General features: G+C 45.6%; 1 protein-coding gene across 1 annotated transcript in view; it reads left to right on the plus strand.

Annotated features, from left to right (window-relative positions):
- LOC128704831 (uncharacterized) overlaps window positions 1–24,489 on the plus strand; it is a 41,730-nt gene that overhangs the window by 12,673 nt on the left and 4,568 nt on the right. Inside the window, exons 3-6 of the mRNA XM_053799970.2 lie at window positions 7,009–7,219; window positions 14,048–14,175; window positions 14,752–14,835; window positions 22,877–22,961. Coding sequence (XP_053655945.2) covers window positions 7,009–7,219; window positions 14,048–14,175; window positions 14,752–14,835; window positions 22,877–22,961 — 508 coding nt within the window. The remainder of the gene's footprint in view (window positions 1–7,008; window positions 7,220–14,047; window positions 14,176–14,751; window positions 14,836–22,876; window positions 22,962–24,489) is intronic.

The raw sequence follows: 24,489 nt of genomic DNA on the forward strand, positions 1-24,489 counted from the left end.
GTGCATAGGACAGTGGGTGAGTGCATAGGCCAGTAGGTGAGTGCATAGACCAGTGGGTGAGTGCATAGGCCAGTGGGTGAGTGTATAGGCCAGTGGGTGAGTGCATAGGCCAGTTGGTGAGTGCATAGGCCAGTGGGTGAGTGCATAGGCCAGTGGGTGAGTGCATAGGACAGTGGGTGAGTGCATAGGCCAGTAGGTGAGTGCATAGGACAGTGGGTGAGTGCATAGACCAGTGGGTGAGTGCATAGGTCAGTGGGTGAGTGCATAGGCCAGTAGGTGAGTGAATAGGCCAGTGGGTGAGTGCATAGGCCAGTAGGTGAGTGCATAGGTCAGTGGGTGAATGCATAGGCCAGTGGGTGAGTGCATAGGCCAGTGGGTGAATGCATAGGCCAGTGGGTGAGTGCATAGGCCAGTGGGTGAGTGCATAGGCCAGTGGGTGAGTACATAGGCCAGTGGGTGAGTGCATAGGCCAGTAAGTGAGTGCATAGGCCAGTGGGTGAGTGCATAGGCCAGTGGGTGAGTGCATAGGCCAGTGGGTGAGTGCATAGGCCAGTGGGTGAGTGCATAGTCCAGTGGGTGAGTGCATAGTCCAGTGGGTGAGTGCATAGGCCAGTAGGTGAGTGCATAGGCCAGTGGGTGAGTGCATTGATCAGTAAGTGAGTGCATAGGTCAGTGGGTGAGTGCATAGGCCAGTGGGTGAGTGCATAGGCCAGTGGGTGAGTGCATAGACCAGTGGGTGAGTGCATAGTCCAGTGGGTGAGTGCATAGGCCAGTAGGTGAGTGCATAGGCCAGTGGGTGAGTGCATTGGCCAGTAAGTGAGTGCATAGGTCAGTGGGTGAGTGCATAGGCCAGTGGGTGAGTGCATTGGCCAGTAAGTGAGTGCATAGGTCAGTGGGTGAGTGCATAGGCCAGTGGGTGAGTGCATAGACCAGTGGGTGAGTGCATAGGCCAGTGGGTGAGTGCATTGGCCAGTAAGTGAGTGCATAGGTCAGTGGGTGAGTGCATAGGCCAGTGGGTGAGTGCATAGACCAGTGGGTGAGTGCATAGGCCAGTGGGTGAGTGCATTGGCCAGTAAGTGAGTGCATAGGTCAGTGGGTGAGTGCATAGGCCAGTGGGTGAGTGCAAAGACCAGTGGGTGAGTACATAGACCAGTGGGTGAGTACATAGACCAGTGGGTGAGTACATAGACCAGTGGGTGAGTCCATAGACCAGTGGGTGAGTCCATAGACCAGTGGGTGAGTACATAGACCAGTGGGTGAGTACATAGACCAGTGGGTGAGTACATAGACCAGTGGGTGAGTGCATAGACCAGTGGGTGAGTCCATAGACCAGTGGGTGAGTCCATAGACCAGTGGGTGAGTACATAGACCAGTGGGTGAGTCCATAGACCAGTGGGTGAGTGCATAGACCAGTGGGTGAGTCCATAGACCAGTGGGTGAGTCCATAGACCAGTGGGTGAGTGCATAGGCCAGTGGGTGAGTACATAGGCCAGTGGGTGAGTGCATAGGCCAGTAGGTGAGTGCATAGGACAGTGGGTGAGTGCATAGGCCAGTAGGTGAGTGCATAGACCAGTGGGTGAGTGCATAGGCCAGTGGGTGAGTGTATAGGCCAGTGGGTGAGTGCATAGGCCAGTTGGTGAGTGCATAGGCCAGTGGGTGAGTGCATAGGCCAGTGGGTGAGTGCATAGGACAGTGGGTGAGTGCATAGGCCAGTAGGTGAGTGCATAGGACAGTGGGTGAGTGCATAGACCAGTGGGTGAGTGCATAGGTCAGTGGGTGAGTGCATAGGCCAGTAGGTGAGTGAATAGGCCAGTGGGTGAGTGCATAGGCCAGTAGGTGAGTGCATAGGTCAGTGGGTGAATGCATAGGCCAGTGGGTGAGTGCATAGGCCAGTGGGTGAATGCATAGGCCAGTGGGTGAGTGCATAGGCCAGTGGGTGAGTGCATAGGCCAGTGGGTGAGTACATAGGCCAGTGGGTGAGTGCATAGGCCAGTAAGTGAGTGCATAGGCCAGTGGGTGAGTGCATAGGCCAGTGGGTGAGTGCATAGGCCAGTGGGTGAGTGCATAGGCCAGTGGGTGAGTGCATAGTCCAGTGGGTGAGTGCATAGTCCAGTGGGTGAGTGCATAGGCCAGTAGGTGAGTGCATAGGCCAGTGGGTGAGTGCATTGATCAGTAAGTGAGTGCATAGGTCAGTGGGTGAGTGCATAGGCCAGTGGGTGAGTGCATAGGCCAGTGGGTGAGTGCATAGACCAGTGGGTGAGTGCATAGTCCAGTGGGTGAGTGCATAGGCCAGTAGGTGAGTGCATAGGCCAGTGGGTGAGTGCATTGGCCAGTAAGTGAGTGCATAGGTCAGTGGGTGAGTGCATAGGCCAGTGGGTGAGTGCATTGGCCAGTAAGTGAGTGCATAGGTCAGTGGGTGAGTGCATAGGCCAGTGGGTGAGTGCATAGACCAGTGGGTGAGTGCATAGGCCAGTGGGTGAGTGCATTGGCCAGTAAGTGAGTGCATAGGTCAGTGGGTGAGTGCATAGGCCAGTGGGTGAGTGCATAGACCAGTGGGTGAGTGCATAGGCCAGTGGGTGAGTGCATTGGCCAGTAAGTGAGTGCATAGGTCAGTGGGTGAGTGCATAGGCCAGTGGGTGAGTGCAAAGACCAGTGGGTGAGTACATAGACCAGTGGGTGAGTACATAGACCAGTGGGTGAGTACATAGACCAGTGGGTGAGTCCATAGACCAGTGGGTGAGTCCATAGACCAGTGGGTGAGTACATAGACCAGTGGGTGAGTACATAGACCAGTGGGTGAGTACATAGACCAGTGGGTGAGTGCATAGACCAGTGGGTGAGTCCATAGACCAGTGGGTGAGTCCATAGACCAGTGGGTGAGTACATAGACCAGTGGGTGAGTCCATAGACCAGTGGGTGAGTGCATAGACCAGTGGGTGAGTCCATAGACCAGTGGGTGAGTCCATAGACCAGTGGGTGAGTGCATAGGCCAGTGGGTGAGTACATAGGCCAGTGGGTGAGTGCATAGGCCAGTGGGTGAGTACATAGGCCAGTGGGTGAGTGCATAGGCCAGTGGGTGAGTACATAGACCAGTGGGTGAGTACATAGACCAGTGGGTGAGTACATAGACCAGTGGGTGAGTGCATAGACCAGTGGGTGAGTGCATAGACCAGTGGGTGAGTGCATAGACCAGTGGGTGAGTGCATAGACCAGTGGGTGAGTGCATAGACCAGTGGGTGAGTACATAGACCAGTGGGTGAGTACATAGACCAGTGGGTGAGTACTAAAACTCACCCACTGGTCTATGACTTTGAGAGCTGTGATTTACCTCGATAATACAATATAGTTCTTAGTCTAGATGGAAGCAGATAATTCTTCTGAGTACATAGCTCCAGACACCTAGATAGTATCTAGTGGTCTGGAGCTATCTAGATAGTATCTAGGTGTCTGGATCTATCTAGTCAGGAGAATCCCCTTTGACCCATGCATGTCAGGAGAATTGATAGGGAACAGTGTAGTAAAGAAAGCGAATGCCAGACTGAAGTTCCTGTATAGACAAGCACAGTGTCTACCTACTGAGGCACAGTGTCTACCTACTGAGGCACAGTGTCTACCTACTGAGGCTCGCAGGACCCTATGTCTAGCCCTTACACAATGCCATATGGATTACGCTTGCTCTTCTTGGTACTCTGCCTTGACAAAAAAACTGAAAGATAGACTGCAAATCACCCAGAACAAAATCGTAAGATTCATCCTGGGGCTGGGACCAAGAGAACATGTAGGCCAGGATGAATTACAGCAGTTGGATATGCTGAATGTTGAAGACAGAGTAAAACAACTGAAGCTAAATCATGTTTATAAAATTGCTCACAGTGTCCAGAATATCTTGCTGTCAATTTTGTCAAGGTTGGGAACCAAAGCGATCATAGTACTAGGGGGAGAGAGCACAACTTTGTAGTACCCACAGTCAGTGGACAGGCTTCAAACACCTTTTATTGTACAGCAATAAAGGAATGGAACAGACTACCCGCACATGTCAAAGCCAGTCATAGCATGAACCAGTTCAAGAAGACTGCCAAAAGGTGTCTGATGAATGTAGCTACAGAAAGGGAGGGGAATGATTTTCTATTTTTTAGCTAACATACGTGTAAATTTTACCATATTCCTAGTAATGACCCTCGTATTGTAGATAGTCTTAATGACCCTCGTGTAGTAGATAGTCTTTTTAGTATGATAATAAGATGTTATCTTCATTGTAGAATAATAAGAAAATATTATAACCTTCATATTATAATAATAAGGTAAAAGGACCCCAATGGAAATAAGTCACTCTGTCTGACTTTTTTGGGTTATCCTAGGTTCTCTACACATATGCTGCTATATATGATAATTCTATGTAACTGTATTTGTGTATACCTGAATAAACTTACTTACTTACTTATTACTATCTAGGTGTCTGGAGCTATCCAGACACCTAGCTAGCTCTTCTGAACATATGATATTATTACATGTATGTTGGTTGAGAGTTGTTCCAGCCACGGCACTGTGATTTGTATACTGGTTGCGAGTTGTTCCAGCCATGGCACTGTGATTTGTATACTGGTTGAGAGTTGTTCCATCCACGACACTGTGATTTGTATACTGGTTGAGAGTTGTTCCAGCCACGGCACTGTGATTTGTATACTGGTTGAGAGTTGTTCCAGCCACGGCACTGTGATTTGTATACTGGTTGCGAGTTGTTCCAGCCACGGCACTGTGATTTGTATACTGGTTGAGAGTTGTTCCAGCCACGGCACTGTGATTTGAATACTGGTTGCGAGTTGTTCCAGCCACGGCACTGTGATTTGTATACTGGTTGCGAGTTGTTCCAGTCACGAAATTATGGGTTGTTCGTGAAAAAGAAATCGTTCGTAATACTTAGGCGGAAAATATTTTTGTCAGAAGTTAGGAAGACATCATCAGAATTCTGAAACAATATGCTTGCCTTTACTAACAACACGGATCTCAAGTTTCCACAACAAGCCTCCTGTCAGACCGAAACAAACAACAAACAACAGACCACTATGTCTGTTACTGTGACAAACAACAGACCTCTATGTCTGTTACTCTGACAAACAACAGACCACCATATCTCACACTGTCACAAACAGACCACCAAATCTCACACTCACAAACAGACCACCACATCTCACACTCACAAACAGACCACCACATCTCACACTGTCACAAACAGACCACCACATCTCACACTCACAAACAGACCACCACATCTCACACTGTCACAAACAGACCACCACATCTCACACTGTCACAAACAGACCACCACATCTCACACTCACAAACAGACCACCACATCTCACACTGTCACAAACAGACCACCACGTCTCACACTGTCACAAACAGACCACCACATCTCACACTGTCACAAACAGACCACCACATCTCACACTCACAAACAGACCACCACATCTCACACTCACAAACAGACCACCACATCTCACACTGTCACAAACAGACCACCACATCTCACACTGTCACAAACAGACCACCACATCTCACACTCACAAACAGACCACCACATCTCACACTGCCACAAACAGACCACCACATCTCACACTCACAAACAGACCACCACATCTCACACTCACAAACAGACCACCACATCTCACACTGTCACAAACAGACCACCACATCTCACACTCACAAACAGACCACCACATCTCACACTGTCACAAACAGACCACCACATCTCACACTCACAAACAAACCACCACATCTCACACTGTCACAAACAGACCACCACATCTCACACTCACAAACAGACCACCACATCTCACACTCACAAACAGACCACCACATCTCACACTGTCACAAACAGACCACCACATCTCACACTGTCACAAACAGACCACCACATCTCACACTCACAAACAGACCACCACATCTCACACTGTCACAAACAGACCACCACATCTCACACTCACAAACAGACCACCACATCTCACACTCACAAACAGACCACCACATCTCACACTGTCACAAACAGACCACCACATCTCACACTCACAAACAGACCACCACATCTCACACTGTCACAAACAACAAACCACCACATCTCACATTGTATCCTTAGACAAACTAATACATACGTATATACCCTTTCTAAATCTCAATTTAGAGAACACATACTCCATTAATATACCAACAATACTGGCAGACAGTAACTCTTTGAAGCTGCCAAGCGGTATATATCTCTCCCATTTAGAGCCAAATTGAATTCCTTCAGGTTTATAACGTTCCTGATTTTTATATGGTCAATATGGACCAGTATTTGGTAGATTTAGAGAGCTAGTATTGAGGCTGTCTAATGGGCTGACAGCCGGGCAATTTAATTTCCCGCTAGTGTGACAGAAGGAGGATTTAATCATCTTGACAGGCGATTGACTGAATCTTAGTGGTAGACGTAGTCACGGGATTTGCTTCCTAGATAAAGTCAGGGGATTTAACTCGTACTATAGACACAGTCAAGGGATTCAACTCATAGGCCATAGCCTCGGAGAAGTGGATAAAAAGGCTTCAAGGAAGAATATTTGGATTTGTTCCTGAAGCCATTTACATATATACTCTGCTTCAGTCTTTCAAGTAAGATGTCATCTTTGTCTTCTTCACGGTAGTTTAATCTTCTTAAAGGGGAACACATTAAGTCTATCGTCTTGGGCATTGTGTGTGCTCTAAGACTTGAATAATAAATAGAATGATAAGTACCTTAGTTAATTCCGTTATTCTTCAGCATTTACGTAAAGAGAATTCCTTGAGGTGAGGCTGCTTCGAAGCTGGTCATGGGCTCTTTATCCTGTGAAGTGGAGTTGCTCTCCTTCCTCGGGTTAAACACGATTAACTCTTATTTTCCAGGTGCTTAATAATAATAGCAATAATAAAATAATAATAATAATAATAATAATAATAATAATAATAATAATAATAATAATGTCAATAATATAAACACAGGTGTCGTGGATCAGACAACGGGACCTACACATCATGACTGTGGGTCGGTACACCTACACTACTGACGAACGCTTCGAAGTCATCAACTCCCACGGATCCAAAGACTGGATTCTGAAGATCAAGTATGCTCAGGTCCGTGATTCTGGTAACTACGAGTGTCAGGTTTCAACTAAACCCGTCAGGTCGTACGTGGTTCATCTACAGGTCTACGGTGAGTAACTTACGCCCTGTAGATAAGTGGTTCAGAGAACCGGCATGTTGATAAATCAGACACATGTCCAACACCGGGGTATCTTTATTGAGGAAACGTTTCTCCACACAGTGGCTTCATCAGTCCATACAAAGGAGAATAGTGAAGATCAGAAGGACTTTGAGGTAGCCAGTCCTCCATCAATCTTTTCAAGCTTGATAGACTGATTACATCGCCTCCAGGCTGAGGGATTGATTTACCTTAACTCCTTCCTATCTTCACCATTCTCCTTTGTATAGGACTGATGAAGCCACTGTGTGGAGTGTTGCACATGTGTCTAATTTATCAACTTACACCCTGTGTTGTGTAGTTTAGTGTATTACACCATGTGGTGGATAAAACTAAGCACGCAGTATCTTAAACTAGTAACGCCTAATTATTAATAATGAAAGCATATAGAGAAGCACATATTTTTTTCATATATATCCTCGTATATGCAAGCAGAGGTGCATATTTGTGTTCATACACCTGGTGGTGTATATCTGAAAATACAACGAAAAATACGTTTCTGTGTATTCTCCGGAAGATCGATGTTTCCCAGTGCATATACCATGAGAAGCGAATATCTGTGTACACACATTGAGAAATGGATAATCTCTGTGTATATACACTGAAAGGCGTATGTTTCCACATGTATTTACAAAGTTTTATTACCCAGAGTATATCTATATTTGTAGCTATATGTATCTATATATCTATCTATCTATATATATATATATATATATATATATATATATATATATATATATATATATATATATATATATATATATATATATATATATATATATATATATATATATGCAATAAGATCACAGTAAACAGGTGATTTCAAAATATGCAAAACAAGAGTGGTTGTTTTGCATATATATATATATATATATATATATATATATATATATATATATATATATATATATATATATATATATATATATATATATATATATATTCCGCCATCTGCAAACAAAACTGTATAAATTTTGGAGGGAGGAAGCAGTGAATATGACTTGAAAACACAAGATATCCCACACACTGCTGGCTGACATGTTGCAGCTCTCAAGGCCTCACTCTCTCTTTCTCTCTCATGATACAAAGAGAGGAGAGAGAGCCAGCCACACACAGCTCTCATGAATATATCTTCGTATTAGTTCTTCCACGACCCAGTGTACTAAGCTGAAGCTTAAAAATAGCTGGTAAAGCTGAAATATATTTTATGACATAGGCTACACTCATCGAGATATATATATATATATATATATATATATATATATATATATATATATATATATATATATATATATATATATATATATATATATATACTGAGTTTATTTTAGATCCTTATGTTAGATATTAAAATATCCTTGACCTGGTGGTGAACAGGTAACTTGCAGCATTAATAACCTTCATGGCGCGCATAACGGAGATAAAACACCTCAATTACTGGGAGCGCTTGAGGTTCCTGAACCTGTACTCCCTGGAACGCAGGCGGGAGAGATACATGATTATATACACCTGGAAAATCCTAGAGGGACTAGTACCGAACTTGCACACGAAAATCACTCACTACGAAAGCAAAAGACTTGGCAGACGATGCACCATCCCCCCAATGAAAAGCAGGGGTGTCACTAGCACGTTAAGAGACCATACAATAAGTGCCAGGGGCCCGAGACTGTTCAACTGCCTCCCAGCATACATAAGGGGGATTACCAACAGACCCCTGGCAGTCTTCAAGCTGGCACTGGACAAGCACCTAAAGTCGGTACCTGACCAGCCGGGCTGTGGCTCGTATGTTGGTTTGCGCGCAGCCAGCAGTAACAACCTGGTTGATCAGGCTCTGATCCACCAGGAGGCCTGGTCACAGGCCGGGCCACGGAGCTCTCTCCAGGTAAACTCCAGGTTATGCAGTAGATAGGCTTCAAACCTCTCGCTCTACAAACTACCTTCACCTTGCACACACAACTAGTTTCTCGACACAAAACGAAAGTATTTCATACCTTGTTGGTTGGTTAATGGGGTTGAAAGCCTATCAACTACACCATCCATAAGAAAGCTCTCAAGTGTATATACCCTGAGAGAAATATATCCAACAGGGATATATTGCCTCTAAAACTTAAATATTCTTCAAGTATCACAGTGCTGATCATTATTATTATTATTATTATTATTATCATTATTATTATTATTATTATAATTATTATTATTATTATTATTATTATTATTATTATTATTATTTTTATTATTGTTATTTCAGTTACTATTATAATAGTAATTATTATTGTTATTACATACAATGAACAAACGGTAAACCCGTATGGGTCATGCAACACCTGTGGAAAGCCAGCCAGTAAGCTTCAATATAGAAAAAAACAACAGAATAGATCCAGTTCCTCGGATCATGAGCACCCTACCACCAACACGCCACTACCCAAGAAGCAACAGCAGTCACCCTAAAATGTGATTAAAAAAAATTATAAACTGCAAAACGGTTCACCATAACACAAAATTTACAGAAACATTTCATTCTGGCAAGATTTTCGGAAATTTATTCTCTAGATATTTTAGCTTCTCTGGTGGGTAACTTTCTGCCAACTGAAGGAATATACAGCATGTGGAGGGTCATGATCGTGAGATAGCTTTATCTCTCTTTCATTTTTGCTTTAAATAAAAGATTTAATCATCTCATTATCACCACAATACTGAGGAAATATATATATATATATATATATATATATATATATATATATATATATATATATATATATATATATATATATATATATATATGCAAAACAACCACTCTGAAAGAATAGAGAAATTCCAAGCGCTTTCGTGACTACTCACATTATCAAGGAACTATGAAAGTAAAGTATGTATAATGTTCGCCAAGACCATAGTCCTGGCACGGGTCCCAATTTGCGATAAAGTTTATTACGGTCAAACTGGTAAAAATCTCGAACTAAGATTAAAACAACATAAATATAGCATTAGAACTGGACAAGATTCCAATGCTCTATTTATTCATGTAAGAGATTTTAACCATCCAATTGATTTTCAAAAAGTTGAGAAAGTAGTATCAAGCAAGTCCATGGTCGACAGGAATATAATTGAATCTTGTTTCATAAAAAGCAGTTTTGACAATAATATGAATATTTCCTTTGGTTTATATAAATTAGATCCATTTATAATTAATAGAATTTGGGAAGAATTTAATAATACACTGGACAAATAATAATTTTTAAATTTTCTTGGGTAGAATAGTTTGTTGGTGAGTTGTGCAAAGGACCTATCCAAGTTGGGTCGGCGCGCGTCAGGTGTTTAACCGTTGTGGGATCTGATAGTGAGGTGCTGGCCAGACCCCTTATATAGCTTCCTTGGATGCTTTACTTTCATAGTTCCTTGATAATGTGAGTAGTCACGAAAGCGCTTGGAATTTCTCTATTCTTTCAGAGTGGTTGTTTTGCATATATATATATATATATATATATATATATATATATATATATATATATATATATATATATATATATATATATATATATATATATATATATATATATATATATATATATATATATATATATCAGTAGGTTCAAATACTCTTAAGAGGAATTATAAAAACATGGTTATAAATGGCCATAATTTTTGAAGGGGGTGGACCGGTAAGCCAGCTGAAGGCCTCGGTCAGATGACCAAAGCTGTAAGACCCGCGTCAGGAAACATTGGTCCTGTTTCTTGACCAATCTTACCTAACCTAACCTCTTAAGAGGACCAGGAAGTATTATAATCCGAAGCCTCTTGTTTTAATATCCCATTTTGTTTACAAATCTAGTTAAGTGGAACTCACACTGCCCGCTAATAGGTGGACTAGGAACAGTGGAAATAAAATTGATCTGGTGGCACATGTATACCTGGAGGGTCTTTCGGGGGACAACGCCCCCACGGCCCGGTCCATAACCAGTCCTCGCGGTTGATCAGAGCCTGATCAACCAGGCTGTTACTGCTGGTCACACATCCCGATAACTGTATGAACTTTTCCCTAGTTATAATACACGGAAAAAAATTGAAGGAAATCGTCTCAGACGTTAAGTTACGAAGGAAACCCATGGTTGAACAAGAAGATATGAGGCGACCTCTGTAAGGAACTCTTTCCAGGAAGTATAAAAACTACGTTTGCTGAGAAGAATGGGCTGAAATAATTCATGTTTCAGGACCAACCTCAGAGTCTGGAAACCAGTAATCTTCTACAGTATATTAAACAATAGCCTAGTGTCTGTTGTATCACTTTCTGCCTCGCAGTTTCTCATGGTCTTGCCTGACAATAATACTCAGGAGGTCATGATATCCTCCGCAATAAAACACGCGTCTCTTTGCTACTTAAACCTTTTGATGCACATCTTATGTCGTGGAAACCTCTTCAAGGCAGTGGATTCCTTCTGGAGTCCTCCCTCAGTTGTTTATGACCGTCTTCACAAGTGGACATGCGAGTCCCGGTGTCGGACTCACTCGTATGGATTACCGGACATGGGTCACAGCAGTGGTCACTTAAGCTGTCATAGATCTTTACAGACAGCAACAAAAACATGCCGAGTTGTACTCACCTAGTTGTGGTTGCAGGGGTCGATTCATAGCTCCTGGCCCCGCCTCTTCACTGGTCGCTACTGTGTCGCTCTCTCTGAACCATGAGCAGTTTCTGTGTGTTTGTAGATTTCATTATATGCCTGAATAGGTTTTTGACTCGTAAAAATGGACGGATTCACGATTAAACTAAATGGAAGTTAGATGACATTTCGGTCATATCTAAACAATTATTAAACTAATTATAATGACCCAGTATGGACCGAAACGTCTACTTTTAACAACCAAATTATGGGTGAGTTATATCTTATTCCATCCACATTATGATTTATATTCTCTAAGAGGACGAATACATGTATATACTATTATCTATCTTTAGCCATACGTCCATTCTTTTATCTATGTGCCCTTCTTCTCTTTATTACTACCTTCCTTCCCTTCGCCATTCCAAGTGGAATTTTTTTTAAGCCGTGAAAACAAAATGTAGCTTTCCTGGAATTCTGTGAAGTCTAAAAATATGAAATAAATTCTATTGGATTTATATCTCAAAAATTTATTAATAAAGTATTCGTAATAATTAAAAAATTCGGATCGGATCGGATCGGACTCACAGGTAAGTACCCACGAGGGGCGAGGGGCAAGTGGGGATAGTGCGAAGAATAGACGGGGAGAGGAATGTCTTGAGTCGAAGAGAGAAGTGTCAGGACTAGACCCAACTGCTAAGCCACAATAACGATAACAAAAGACGATGTAGATACAACAGGAGCTCTGCAGGCCCCGACTGCAACTTGCTGGACGAAAATTTGCTGCATCTTGATGTTGATTGGCGGCTGGCAGGAGCTGGAGGAGTGGTCAAGGGAGGCAAGCTTCTTGATTTGTCAGGTGTCTTTTATATGTGTGTCTGGAGTTACTTCGTTTCTTTCGTGAAGGAGGCATTCCTTATGTTGTGCATTTTTTGGATGGAAACGATCTGTAGTCTTGTAATCTTAGGTCGAAATGCTGGGTTGGCTAGTAACTGGTCAAAGGTCATCTGGAGAGTAGTAAAAAATTCGTCCGTATTTATAATTGCTTTATAAAAAATAATTATTTTTAATAAAATGACTTCAAAATACTATGTAAATTTTTCTTATATAAGTAAAAATTCCTCAAATCCTTGTAAACATTTAATTTATATTTTAATATTCGTTAAAATTCTTACAAACATAAAAAATATAATTTTGTATATTAGTTTCAAATTTTGGATTAAAAATTGAGAATCCACCATGAGGGTCATTAAGAGTAACTCATCCATATACCACAGTCAGGATTACTTTAATTCCCAATGAAAGGATTAAACTAAACTTTCAGAATATATACATTGAAACGGTTAAGAAGTTTTAATTTACGACGCGTTTTATGATCTTCTACAAACTTGTACCCACCAAAATTTTTTTTCGGACCATCCCTAGGGCATTTAATATTGTTTTTATGGTCATCATTTTTTGAGATGGGAAAGTTATTTCGCGAATACGTATATTTTCTCCCGTAAATAACATATATAACAAATCACAGGATCTTCCACTGTCTCTTATGCAATTTTCATATACTTAATATTCTTTTATTAGGGTCATTATTTTTTGAGTAAGGGAGGTTATTATACGTCAGTATGCCCATTTTTTGAGTAAAGGAGGTTATTATACGTCAGTATATCCATTTTTTGAGTAAAGGAGGTTATTATACGTCAGTATATCCATTTTTTTGAGTAAGGAAGGTTATTATACGTCAGTATATCCATTTTTTGAGTAAGAAAGGTTATTATACGTCAGTATATCCATTTTTTTGAGTAAGGAAGGTTATTATACGTCAGTATATCCATTTGTTTGAGTAAGGAAGGTTATTATACGTCAGTATATCCATTTGTTTGAGTAAGGAAGGTTATTATACGTCAGTATATCCATTTTTTTAGTAAGGAAGGTTATTATACGTCAGTATATCCCTATTTTTGAGTAAGGAAGGTCATTATACATCAGTATATCCATTTTTTTGAGTAAGGAACGTTATTATGCGTCCGTATATCCATTTTTTTGAGTAAGGGAGGTTATTATACGTCAGTATATCCATATTTCCCGTAAATAACATCCATAACAAGTCACTTGATCTTCTAATGTCTCTCCCATGTATTTACATGCCAAGTTGTATGAGAAAATAACATTATTTCATGTGTAGCAGAGCCTCAGGCAGAGATTATTGGTGCTCCAGACATCCATGTGGATAAAGGCTCCACTATCAACCTCACTTGTATCATAAGACATGGCACTGAGACTCCAGCTTATATATTCTGGTACCACAATGATAAGGTGAGTGTTTATATGGAAAACAACTACAGGGAGCTGAATGATAGCTCTGGGCCTTTCGTCTTGCAGTCAACACATCATCAGGAACTTGCTCTGTTACAGAAATGAGTAGGAAGTCCAGGCGGGTGAGTTCAGAGGAACATTTCTGCATTCTCCTGAACTATTGAGCTTTGACTTCCTACTCATTTCTGCAACATTGCAAACTCCTGATGTGTTGATTGCAACACGAAAGGCCTAGAACTATCATTCAATTCCCCCTGTGGCTGTTTTGCATCTTGTATCGCTTGTTCGTGATTATTGTAGCGTGATACACACACACACACACACACACACACACACACACACACACACACACACACACACACACACACACATATATATATATATATATATATATATATATATATATATATATATATATATATATATATTCAGGATTAGTATTTCACAGGTGAATATAATAATAATAATAATAATAATAATAATAATAATAAAATAATAATAATAATAATAATAATAATAATAATAATAATAATAATAATAATAATAATAATAATCTAGCTATTGTTTTTATTCCAGGTGGTAAATTTTGAGTCATCTCGTGGCGGCATCTCCGTGATCTCAGATCATGGTAACTCTACTAGTGCTTTCCTATTAATACAGGTATATAATATAATAATTATACTAGTGCTTTCCTATTAATACAGGTAAATAATATAATAATTATAATTATTAATCATAACTATGCACTAAGCCCACTAAGGTCATACAACATTAATTACTACAGGTAAGGTAGGTAGGTATAAGATTTGTCAGGAAACACAGTACAGGTAAGATAACACCTCTCTCCCTAAATAACAAAAAGGCACAATACCGTGACTGGAACGATACACAAATAACCCGCACATAAAAGAGAGAAGCTTACGACGACGTTTCGGTCCGTCAATGGTCCAAGTCGGACCGAAACGTCGTCGTAAGCTCCTCTTTTATGTGCGGGTTATTTGTGTATACACCTCTCTCCCTAATAATAATAATTATTATTATTATTATTATTATTCAGGTAAATTCATTTGCTCAATTAATAAGACGTTAATGAGTTGAGTTAAGGGCGCCTGGGAAAGCTTGACTAATTAACGCATTTCCACTTCTCATTCTCTCACGTCATTAAATGATTTTATCTGCATTACTCTTATCTCAAGACAGTTGAAGGGGAAGGCATCTCAATATGGCACATTTCACCCTCTGTAGCACGTTTTGCTCACAATTGGTCTTTTTTTTCCTCCTCCTTAAAGCAGATTTGACATACTCGTTGCGACATTTTAGTGGATGTTATGCCACTTTTACCCTCAAAGGTGTTTGTCGTGACTACATCTGGTCTTAAATACAATATATAATTTACAAAAAAAAAAAAAAAACATCGACACCATGCCTAACCCTTCTAGGGTAGGGTAGGTGCCTGAGCCCGAGCCTTTAGCTCATAAGGCTGTCATTCGCATTTGCCCCCTTGGGGCGGGGTTGGCAGACCAGAGAGGCCTAGCTTGTGGCTAGGCCTGGGGACAGTTGGTCCCAAAGATGAGGAGGTACTTGTGCCTCCTCCCATGGGAGACTTAGGTCTCAGACACTCCCTAAAGAGGGAGCCAAGGCCGGGCCACCACTTGGAAAAGGCCCGGGCCGGGAGAATACCGGCTAATCTAAAAAAAAAACAAAAAAAAAAAAAAAAAAAAAAAAAAAGTAATGCGATCGACACCATACCTAACCCTTCTAGGGTAGGGTAGCTGCCTGAGCCCGAGCTTTTAGCTCATAAGACTGTCATTCCCATTAGCCCCCTTGGGGCGGGGATGACAGACCAGAGAGGCCTAGCTTGTGGCTAGGCCTGGGGACAGTTGGTCCCAAAGATGAGGAGGTACTTGTGCCTCCTCCCATGGGAGACTTAGGTCTCAGACACTCCCTAAAGAGGGAGCCAAGGTCGGGCCACCACTTGGAAAAGGCCCGGGCCGGGAGAATACCGGCGAATATTTAATAATAATAATAATAAATAAAAAGTAATGCGAGCAGTTGGGTCTAGTCCCCTCGTGGGTCCTAACCTGTGAGTCCTCTGATCTGATCTGAAAGTAATGCGGGAGCGTCACTACGTCACAACACAAGAAGACAGAGCCATATGGAAAGGAGATCGGAGGACAGAGAGTGTGTTGTGTTCGCTTGGAATATATATCTGTGTTAGTTTACACACATACTAGTGACCTTTCTAGTGATCCTTGGACTGTGTTCAGTGCTCCAGAGCAGTGAGCCACGTGTGGGTGGCTACGGGCCCCGACTGGGGCACTGAGCCTCACAGCTCTGCACCCAGTGTGGGCGGCTGTGAGGTCACAGGCAGCAGATCCGCTGCTGGCTCTGTCCCTACACCTACAGTCACCATGACAGACCCAGGAGAGCGGCCTAAACGTTCATTGGAATACGAGGACGAGTTAGAGGACGACGTGGGGCAGGTGGGAGCCCCCACCAAGAAGGCCAAGGATGCAGTGGAGACTACTGTATCTGCCAATCTGCCACTAGATCCGTCGGCAGCTGCTACCCAAGGAGACTTGCACCCCCAGATGGCCATAGGGGTCGTGGAAGGAAGCCAGGAGGCTGTAGCTCCTCAACTGGCAAGTATGGAGCCAGGTCCCTACCCCAGTTGGGTCGGCCTCCACAGCGGATGGGAACTGGCTGACTCCACGTGGAAGGAGGAATTCCCGCTCAGCTCGGGTACAAGCAACCAGGGCCTTCAACAAATTCAAGGTTCCCGATTACGGGTTTGTAAGGTATCTGGAAGGTCTACCCCGCCTCAAGTTCCGCTGCGAGTTCACTCTCAGAAACGAGGTTCTGGTCATTCCTCGGGACGAGGATTCTTACGAGGAGTTGAAGGGGCTGGTTGTGACACATCCCAGCATGGTGGAACTGGTTGCTTCGGAGGTGTACAAGGGGGTGCTCTTACACGTCCCTGTGCCCCTCCCACTGGACCCAATTTTGGAAGTGCACAATACTGTCAAGGCGGAGCGACTCACTGCAACGGTGAACAAGGTGCCCACCCGCCAGGTGCTGATCCACCACAAGGGTCCACTTCCCACGCACCTGGACCTTGGGGTCTGGGGAAGATTCAAGACCCGACCATACCTGTCGGGCCCAGTACAATGCTTCAACTGTCAGGGGCTTAATTATATTGCAGCCACCTGCCAGCGAGAGATGAAGTGTGGTGTGTGCAGTGCAGCAAGGCACACGACTCGAAGGACTGCATTGCCATCCTCAAACAGCAGACCGGCAAAGCCCTTCGGCCGGAGCCCAAGTGTGCCAACTGCTCAAAGAGGCACCATGCCTGGAACTGGAGCTGTCCTGTGATGGTGCAGCACTAGCAGCAGGTTTGTCATCGGAACGACCCACAAGCCCCAACGCCACCCAGCTTTGGAACCACCCAGCAACAGTCGGTATGGGCTCCAACCGCAGTTCCCCGGATACCGCAGGAGGGCAATACCAGCGAGTTCCTGGCACTGGGTTCCCAGCAGTGGCATCAGGGGGTAGGCACTGGCTTGCTGCAGCGCGGTCAACTGAGGGGTCAGATGGCAAGGTGGCCAAGAAGACAGAATCAATGGGAAAAACAGCCACAGGCCAGGAACACTGCCCAGCAGGTCCCAGCTGGGCACCAACATTCCTTGCCATCTCGCCAGGAGGCCTCTTCCAAAGGGCAGGCCCCTACTGAGAGCGGCCAGAGTCAGGCAGAGGTTCCCCGCCGGGGGACCCGGAAGCCCATGGTCACTCAGGCCGGACCCAGGGTGCACCCAGCTTATGCTGCTGCAGTGTCAACAGCCACCCAGACATACCCAGTGACCCAGCCCCAACTCGACGGGTCGTCCAGCTCAATGCCTGCAGAGGTAATGGTCGAATCATTTCCCGATCGACTGAAGAAAACCATAGGGGTCATCTCAGCACTCCTCTGTCGCCTGCTGCCGTCGGCGGAGGACGGGCACCTGCAGACAGCTCCTGTCATGGATGCTGGGCGTGGTCCTACTGGACAGGAAGGACTCAATGGAACTTCAAGCCATCATCCAGGAGTCCTTCCAGTCCGTGATGGAGGAGGCCCCGGAGTCGCCAACAACGGACGACGAGTCCCAGGCAGAGATGGAATCAGAGGGCCACCTCTGCGGCCCTTGAAGATCCTCCAGCGGAACATTTGTGGGCTGCAGCGGAAAATTCACTTAGTGATTGAAGCTGCAGTTCAGAATGAGGTTGATGTCTTCCTGTTCCAGGAGACACTTACCAATTCGTCACATCAAATGCAGCCACGTATCTCGGGATTCTCGGCTTACCTTCAGCGCCTGGAAGGGACTGGCAGGGGCACCGTGATCTGCGTCAGGACCACTATCCCTCATTCAATCTTCACTGACCCCATCAACTGTGGGGAGGGCATAGAGGTTCAGGCTGTCACCCTACACCTGCCGGATGGACCTCTCGTGGTTTACAACATTTACAGAAGCTCTCGGTACACCCTTGACATTTCAGAGGTGGCAGCACTCGCCCCCCGGGAGGGTCTTGTTGTGGCTGGGGATGTCAATACCCACCACCCAATACTTTCTTCTGTCTCTCCTACCAACGCAGCTGGGAGGCACCTTGCGGCTGTGCTGGAGGAGGTCCCTGAGATCGCCCTCCTCAACAATGGTGAGCTAACCCATCACTACGGTGGTAGGTTGGACGTCACACTCATCTCTAGGCGGTTGCTCTATAGTGCAAGATGGGAGGTCCACCCCCTTCTCACCAGTGATCACTTTGCAGTGGTCACCACGCTGATGGTCCAGCGGTGCCCGCTCCCCACACCTACCCCCAGATGGAATCTAAAGAGGGCCGACTGGCAGTGCTTCCAGGAGGTCATCGAGCACTGGTGGGCAGAGTCTCCTCTTCCAGAAGACCCAGATGAGGCGGCTCAAAGCTTGCAGGTGGCCTTCACATGTGCAGCTGAGGCAGCCATACCTAAGATTACAGGCGGAGGGTCATATAAACGTGACTGGTGGTTTTACAATGAGGACATCAGGGAGCAGAACCACCGGATCAACGTCGTACGCAAGATGCACAGGCGTAATCCCATGGTTGAGTCCATGCGTCTGCTGAGGGAAGTGATGCGGCATGCACGCCATGTCTCACACAGGGTCCGGCAGGCTAAATGGTTCGAGTGGTGTGCCTCCCTCAGCTACTCCTCCGCCTTATCTGAGATTTGGACCAAGTTACGATTGGCACTGGGCAGCATCGCATTGTGGCTCGAGTGCACCCAGACCCCGCAACGGAGGCAGAATGTCTGGTGGACCTTTTCACCTCCTGAGCGGCCATGGCTCAATTGCCTCAGGATCTCCAGGACCTCCAAGCCACCCTCCTTCCTAGAAGGATGATGGTGATCCAAGCGGCATGCCAGGCTAAGGACATCATGGATGAAGACTTCACCGACCAGGAGCTCCAGGCAGCCTTCACATCTCATTGGGACACTGCACAGGGGCATGATGGTCTCACCTATAGCATGATCACTTGGTCTGGGCATTCTGGACATGCAGCTGTCCTGGGGGTCGTCAACCGGAATTGGCGAGCTGGCAAACTCCCTGTCGTATGGAAGGAGGCTGACATCATACGATTCCTAAGCCTGGGAATCCTGGCAGTGTGAGACCCATCTCCCTCACCAGTTGCATCTCGAAGGTGTCTGAAAGGATGGTGTTGGAGCACCTGAGGTGGAAGCTTGGCTCTCCTCATAAACACCTTTATGGCTTCACCAGAGGAGTGGGCACATTCGAAAGCCTTACCACTTTACTGGCCGGCATTGAGTTGGACGCCCAAGCCCACATTGTTGTCTTTCTTGACCTCGAGAAAGCTTTTGAGCTAGCCAGTGCACCTGCCATCCTCACTCTTGGCCCGCAGGGGGTTTAAAGGCAGGTTGCTTTCATGGCTTCGTTCCTATCTCCAGGACAGGTGGGCCCGGGTACGCTTCCAGGGGCATGCCTCTTCTCTCAAGACCCTGGACAACGGCACTCCAAAGGGTGGGGTGCTTAGTCCCACCCTGTTCAATGTACTGATGCACCCGCTGGTGCGCCTGCCTTTCTCCAGAGGCACCTTCCTCCTCAGCTATGCCGATGACCTGGCACTTGTCGTACCTAGGAAGCACCGGCTTTTGCAGCGTGCCCAGAAGGACCTCGATCTGCTGGCTTCCACTTGCCGTCACTTGAGGCTCAAGATATCTGCGGCAAAATCCAAAGCCACGATCCTTCGCACCAGGGTACCCAGTCAGGGGCTGCGGGTCCTGGGCATCGACCTGGACTGGGTTCACAGTTACAGGTACCTCAGCATCTACATTGAAAGGCACCTCACCTTCCAGAAACATGTGCACCACATCAAAGAGAGGGCTCTGCAGAGGGTCAGGGCACTGAGTGCCATGGCCAACCCTAGGGTTGGAGCCAGCCTCAAGGTCATGAGGTTCTACATCCAGGCAATACGCTCCCTCGTTGACTATGGGGCACTTGCTCTGGTTCACGCCAGACCCACAAACATCAAATCCCTCTGTGTGATCCGGAACACAGCTGTATGCGACATGTTGGGGGCTCCTAGGTGGGCTAATGCAGTGGCTCTGAACCTTGAGGTGCAGCTGCAGCCCATTGAAGACAGGATCCAACTGGTAGCTGCCAAGAGGATTGCAAAGTATCTCCGACTTCCAGGGGCTGACAAACTGATGAGGGATTTATGGGTCCGCCAGGGACAGGTCATTCCACTGCACCCCGTCCGCTGATGGATGTGGTCGGTAGCAGATGCCACAGGGAAGCCCCTGCCCATGACATTGCTCCAGGCGGGAGGCTGCGACAGACTGGCAGCAAACTACACGGTGCCGCCCCCTTGGGCACCAGAGCTGTTGGCGGTGCACTGGACAACCCTACCAGACAGCAAGAGGCATTGCACCCAGGACATTCTGCAACGACTTGCCTCGGCTAGCATTGTGGGTGCGGAAGGCCCAGGGTGTGTGCCATATTACACCGATGGCTCCAGAGACCCAGTGGCAGGCCGCACAGCTGCTGGGATATTCCATGGCAATCTGACAGCAGGTTGGCGCCTTCCAGACCATTGCACCATCCTCCAGGCTGAACTCTTTGCCATCCAACAAGCTCTGCAGCATGCTCTTGCAGACCATCAGCATCCCCACGTCATCCACGTTGATTCCAAGGCAGCGATCCAAGCAATTATACACAGAGAGCCAAAGGACAACATACACTTAATCACATCCATCCAGGGTGACCTGCAGACTCTCATGGCCCAGGGTCGCAGGGCCACCATCATCTGGATCCCGAGCCATGTGGGTATCCCTGGCAATGATGCTGCAGATGAGGCTGCAAGGACCGCAACCCTCGAGGCACAGCCACGTGCTGCAATCTCCATCAGTCTCAGCCAGATTGCGCTGTGGGCTGCCGGTGCGGCCAGGCGCCAACTCCCTAACCATGGGGATTCACGGAGCCTCCGCTGGTATGTCAGGGCGACCCACAGGGCGCCCCCTCCACCGCCTACGCTTAGGGTATCCCACCACTGCGCGGATTGTTGAGCGGGCACGAGGGGAGCTCTGTGCCCATTGTGGCCGAATGGTTCCGAAACTCTTGGTGCACTACCTGTTAGACTACCCGGCAACGATGCCCCTTCGCCGTAGACACTTCCCAATGACCCCAGTGGGGCAAACCCGGGAGGACGAGGCAGCACATCTTGTGTACTTAGCTGTCAGAGACTTGGAAACCTTACTCCCAGTCACTGCACGTCACCCCCCTCCCTCCCGTTGAAGTCGCTGTGAGGGCCTGCTTTGGGCCTACATTGCCCCGCACACCAGCCACCTTTAGCGCACACTAGCTTTTGGTACGTCATTTGGCCATAGAGCCAGAGAGGTACCCCCCCGTTCCCGCCGAAGAACTGCTATGAATGTACAAGAAAAGAATAACGACACTTCCCTACCGGGGAGCCAATGCCGGGTCACCAAATTGGAAGAGACCCGGGCCGGGATCCATTCCGGCAAATCAAATAGAATAGAATAGAAAAAAGTAATTATATTCGTCTAATTAGTTACAATTGACCAAAATTTTCAAAGGAGTAAAGTGGTAAGCCAGCGGAAGGCTTCGGGCAGATGACCAAAAGTTCCAGCTGTGGGTCATCATTCAAGATCCGCGTCAGGAAACACTTGTCCTGTTTCCTGACCGATCTTACCTAACCTCGTATACACATAAATACGCCGAGAAGTATATTAGCTGGTGGTGTACATACAACCCATTCAGATGTGTATACACTGAGAGATGGGTGCCTCTCGGTGTATATACATTGAGAAATACCTCTTAGTGTATGTATACTGAGAGATGGATGCCTCTCAGTGTATATACGCTGATAGGTTATCATAATTTATATTTTAAGTATTAAAAATTTTCCCAAAGATTACTATAGTCCTTATTTTAGAGAATAAAGTAATCTTGGCTGGTGGTAAACAGATTACATACAACCTTAATGACCCTTAGTGTAGTAGATAGACTTGAAACCTGTTCACTACAAATGCACAAATGTATAAAAATTTGATAACCTAATTAATGGCTTAGGCAGTGATTACTCATTATGTACCTGACTGTTCTTTATGTACCTGACTGTTCCTTATGTACTTCAGTGTTCCTAATGTACTCCACAGGATGCTAGGGAGTCAGATACAGGTAACTATACCTGCGCCCCGTCCAACACAGCCGCGTCCTCTCTCAGAGTACATGTACTAAATGGTGAGTACCTACGTAGTAACCTTATGAAACCCTCATATGACTATCAGAAGTCATATTTATCAATCAGAATCCACATATAACATTCAGTACCGATATATGGCATTCAGAACTCACATATATAAATCAGAATCCACAATCAGATACGACACTCAGACGTCACGTGTGAGCATTCAGAACTAACATATGACATTCAAAATTCGCCTATGGCAATCAGAATTAATAAATCTGGGAAAAATTCTTCTCTGAATTTCATTTTCATTCGACATAGTTCAATTTCAGGTCATGAATTTTGAATTATATCGTTCACTTTTGAGATAAATATTTGACGCTGAGTTCAAAGAGGCTGAGAGAGGATAGTGCCACTTTCTCAGCCGGATGATAGTGGCACTGTCAACTGGATGGTGGCACTCTCTCAGCCGGATGATAGTGGCACTCTTTCAACTGGATGATAGTGGTGCTCTCTCTCAGCTGGATTACAGTGCCACTCTCTCAGCTGGATGATAGTGACACTCTCAGAGCTGGATGATAGTGGCACTCTCTTGGCCAGATGACAGAGGTATTCTCCCAGCTGGTTGCTGTCACCATCCTCCCAACTGGATGTTGTCACTATCCTCCCATCTGAATGCTGTCACTATCCTCCCAACTGGATTCTGTCACTATCCTCCCAGCTGGATGCTGTCATTATCCTCCCAGCTGGATGCTGTCATTATCCTCCCATCTGGATGCTGTCACTATCCTTCCAGCTGGATGCTGCCAACATTGACTCTCCCAGCACTCTGGGAGAATTCCTTTCATCTCCGGCACTTTCTACTGTGTCTTCCCTTGACACAGCTTCCAGCACTTCCTCCATCCTGTGTGTGTGTGTGTGTGTGTGTGTGTGTGTGTGTGTGTGTGTGTGTGTGTGTGTGTGTGTGTGTGTGTGTGTGTGTGTGTGTGTGTGTACTCACCTAGTTGTACTCACCTAGTTGAGGTTGCAGGGGTCGAGTCCAAGCTCCTGGTCCCGCCTCTTCATTGATCGATACTAGGTCACTCTCCCTGAGCCGTGAGCTTTATCATACCTCTGCTTAAAGCTATGTATGGATCCTGCCTCCACTACATCGCTTCCCAAACTATTCCACTTCCTGACTACTCTGTGGCTGAAGAAATACTTCCTAACATCCCTGTGATTCATCTGTGTCTTCAACTTCCAACTGTGTCCCCTTGTTGCTGTGTCCCATCTCTGGAACATACTGTCTTTGTCCACCTTGTCAATTCCTCTCAGTATTTTGTATGTCGTTATTATGTCCCCCCTATCTCTCCTGTCCTCCAGTGTCGTCAGGTTGATTTCCCTTAACCTCTCCTCGTAGGACATACCTCTTAGCTCTGGGACTAGTCTTGTTGCAAACCTTTGCACTTTCTCTAGTTTCTTCACGTGCTTGGCTAGGTGTGGGTTCCAAACTTGTGCCGCATACTCCAATATGGGCCTAACGTACACGGTGTACAGGGTCCTGAACGATTCCTTATTAAGATGTCGGAATGCTGTTCTGAG

Source organism: Cherax quadricarinatus, chromosome 91 (genome assembly GCF_038502225.1).
Source record: "Cherax quadricarinatus isolate ZL_2023a chromosome 91, ASM3850222v1, whole genome shotgun sequence".
Classification (NCBI taxonomy): domain Eukaryota; kingdom Metazoa; phylum Arthropoda; class Malacostraca; order Decapoda; family Parastacidae; genus Cherax; species Cherax quadricarinatus.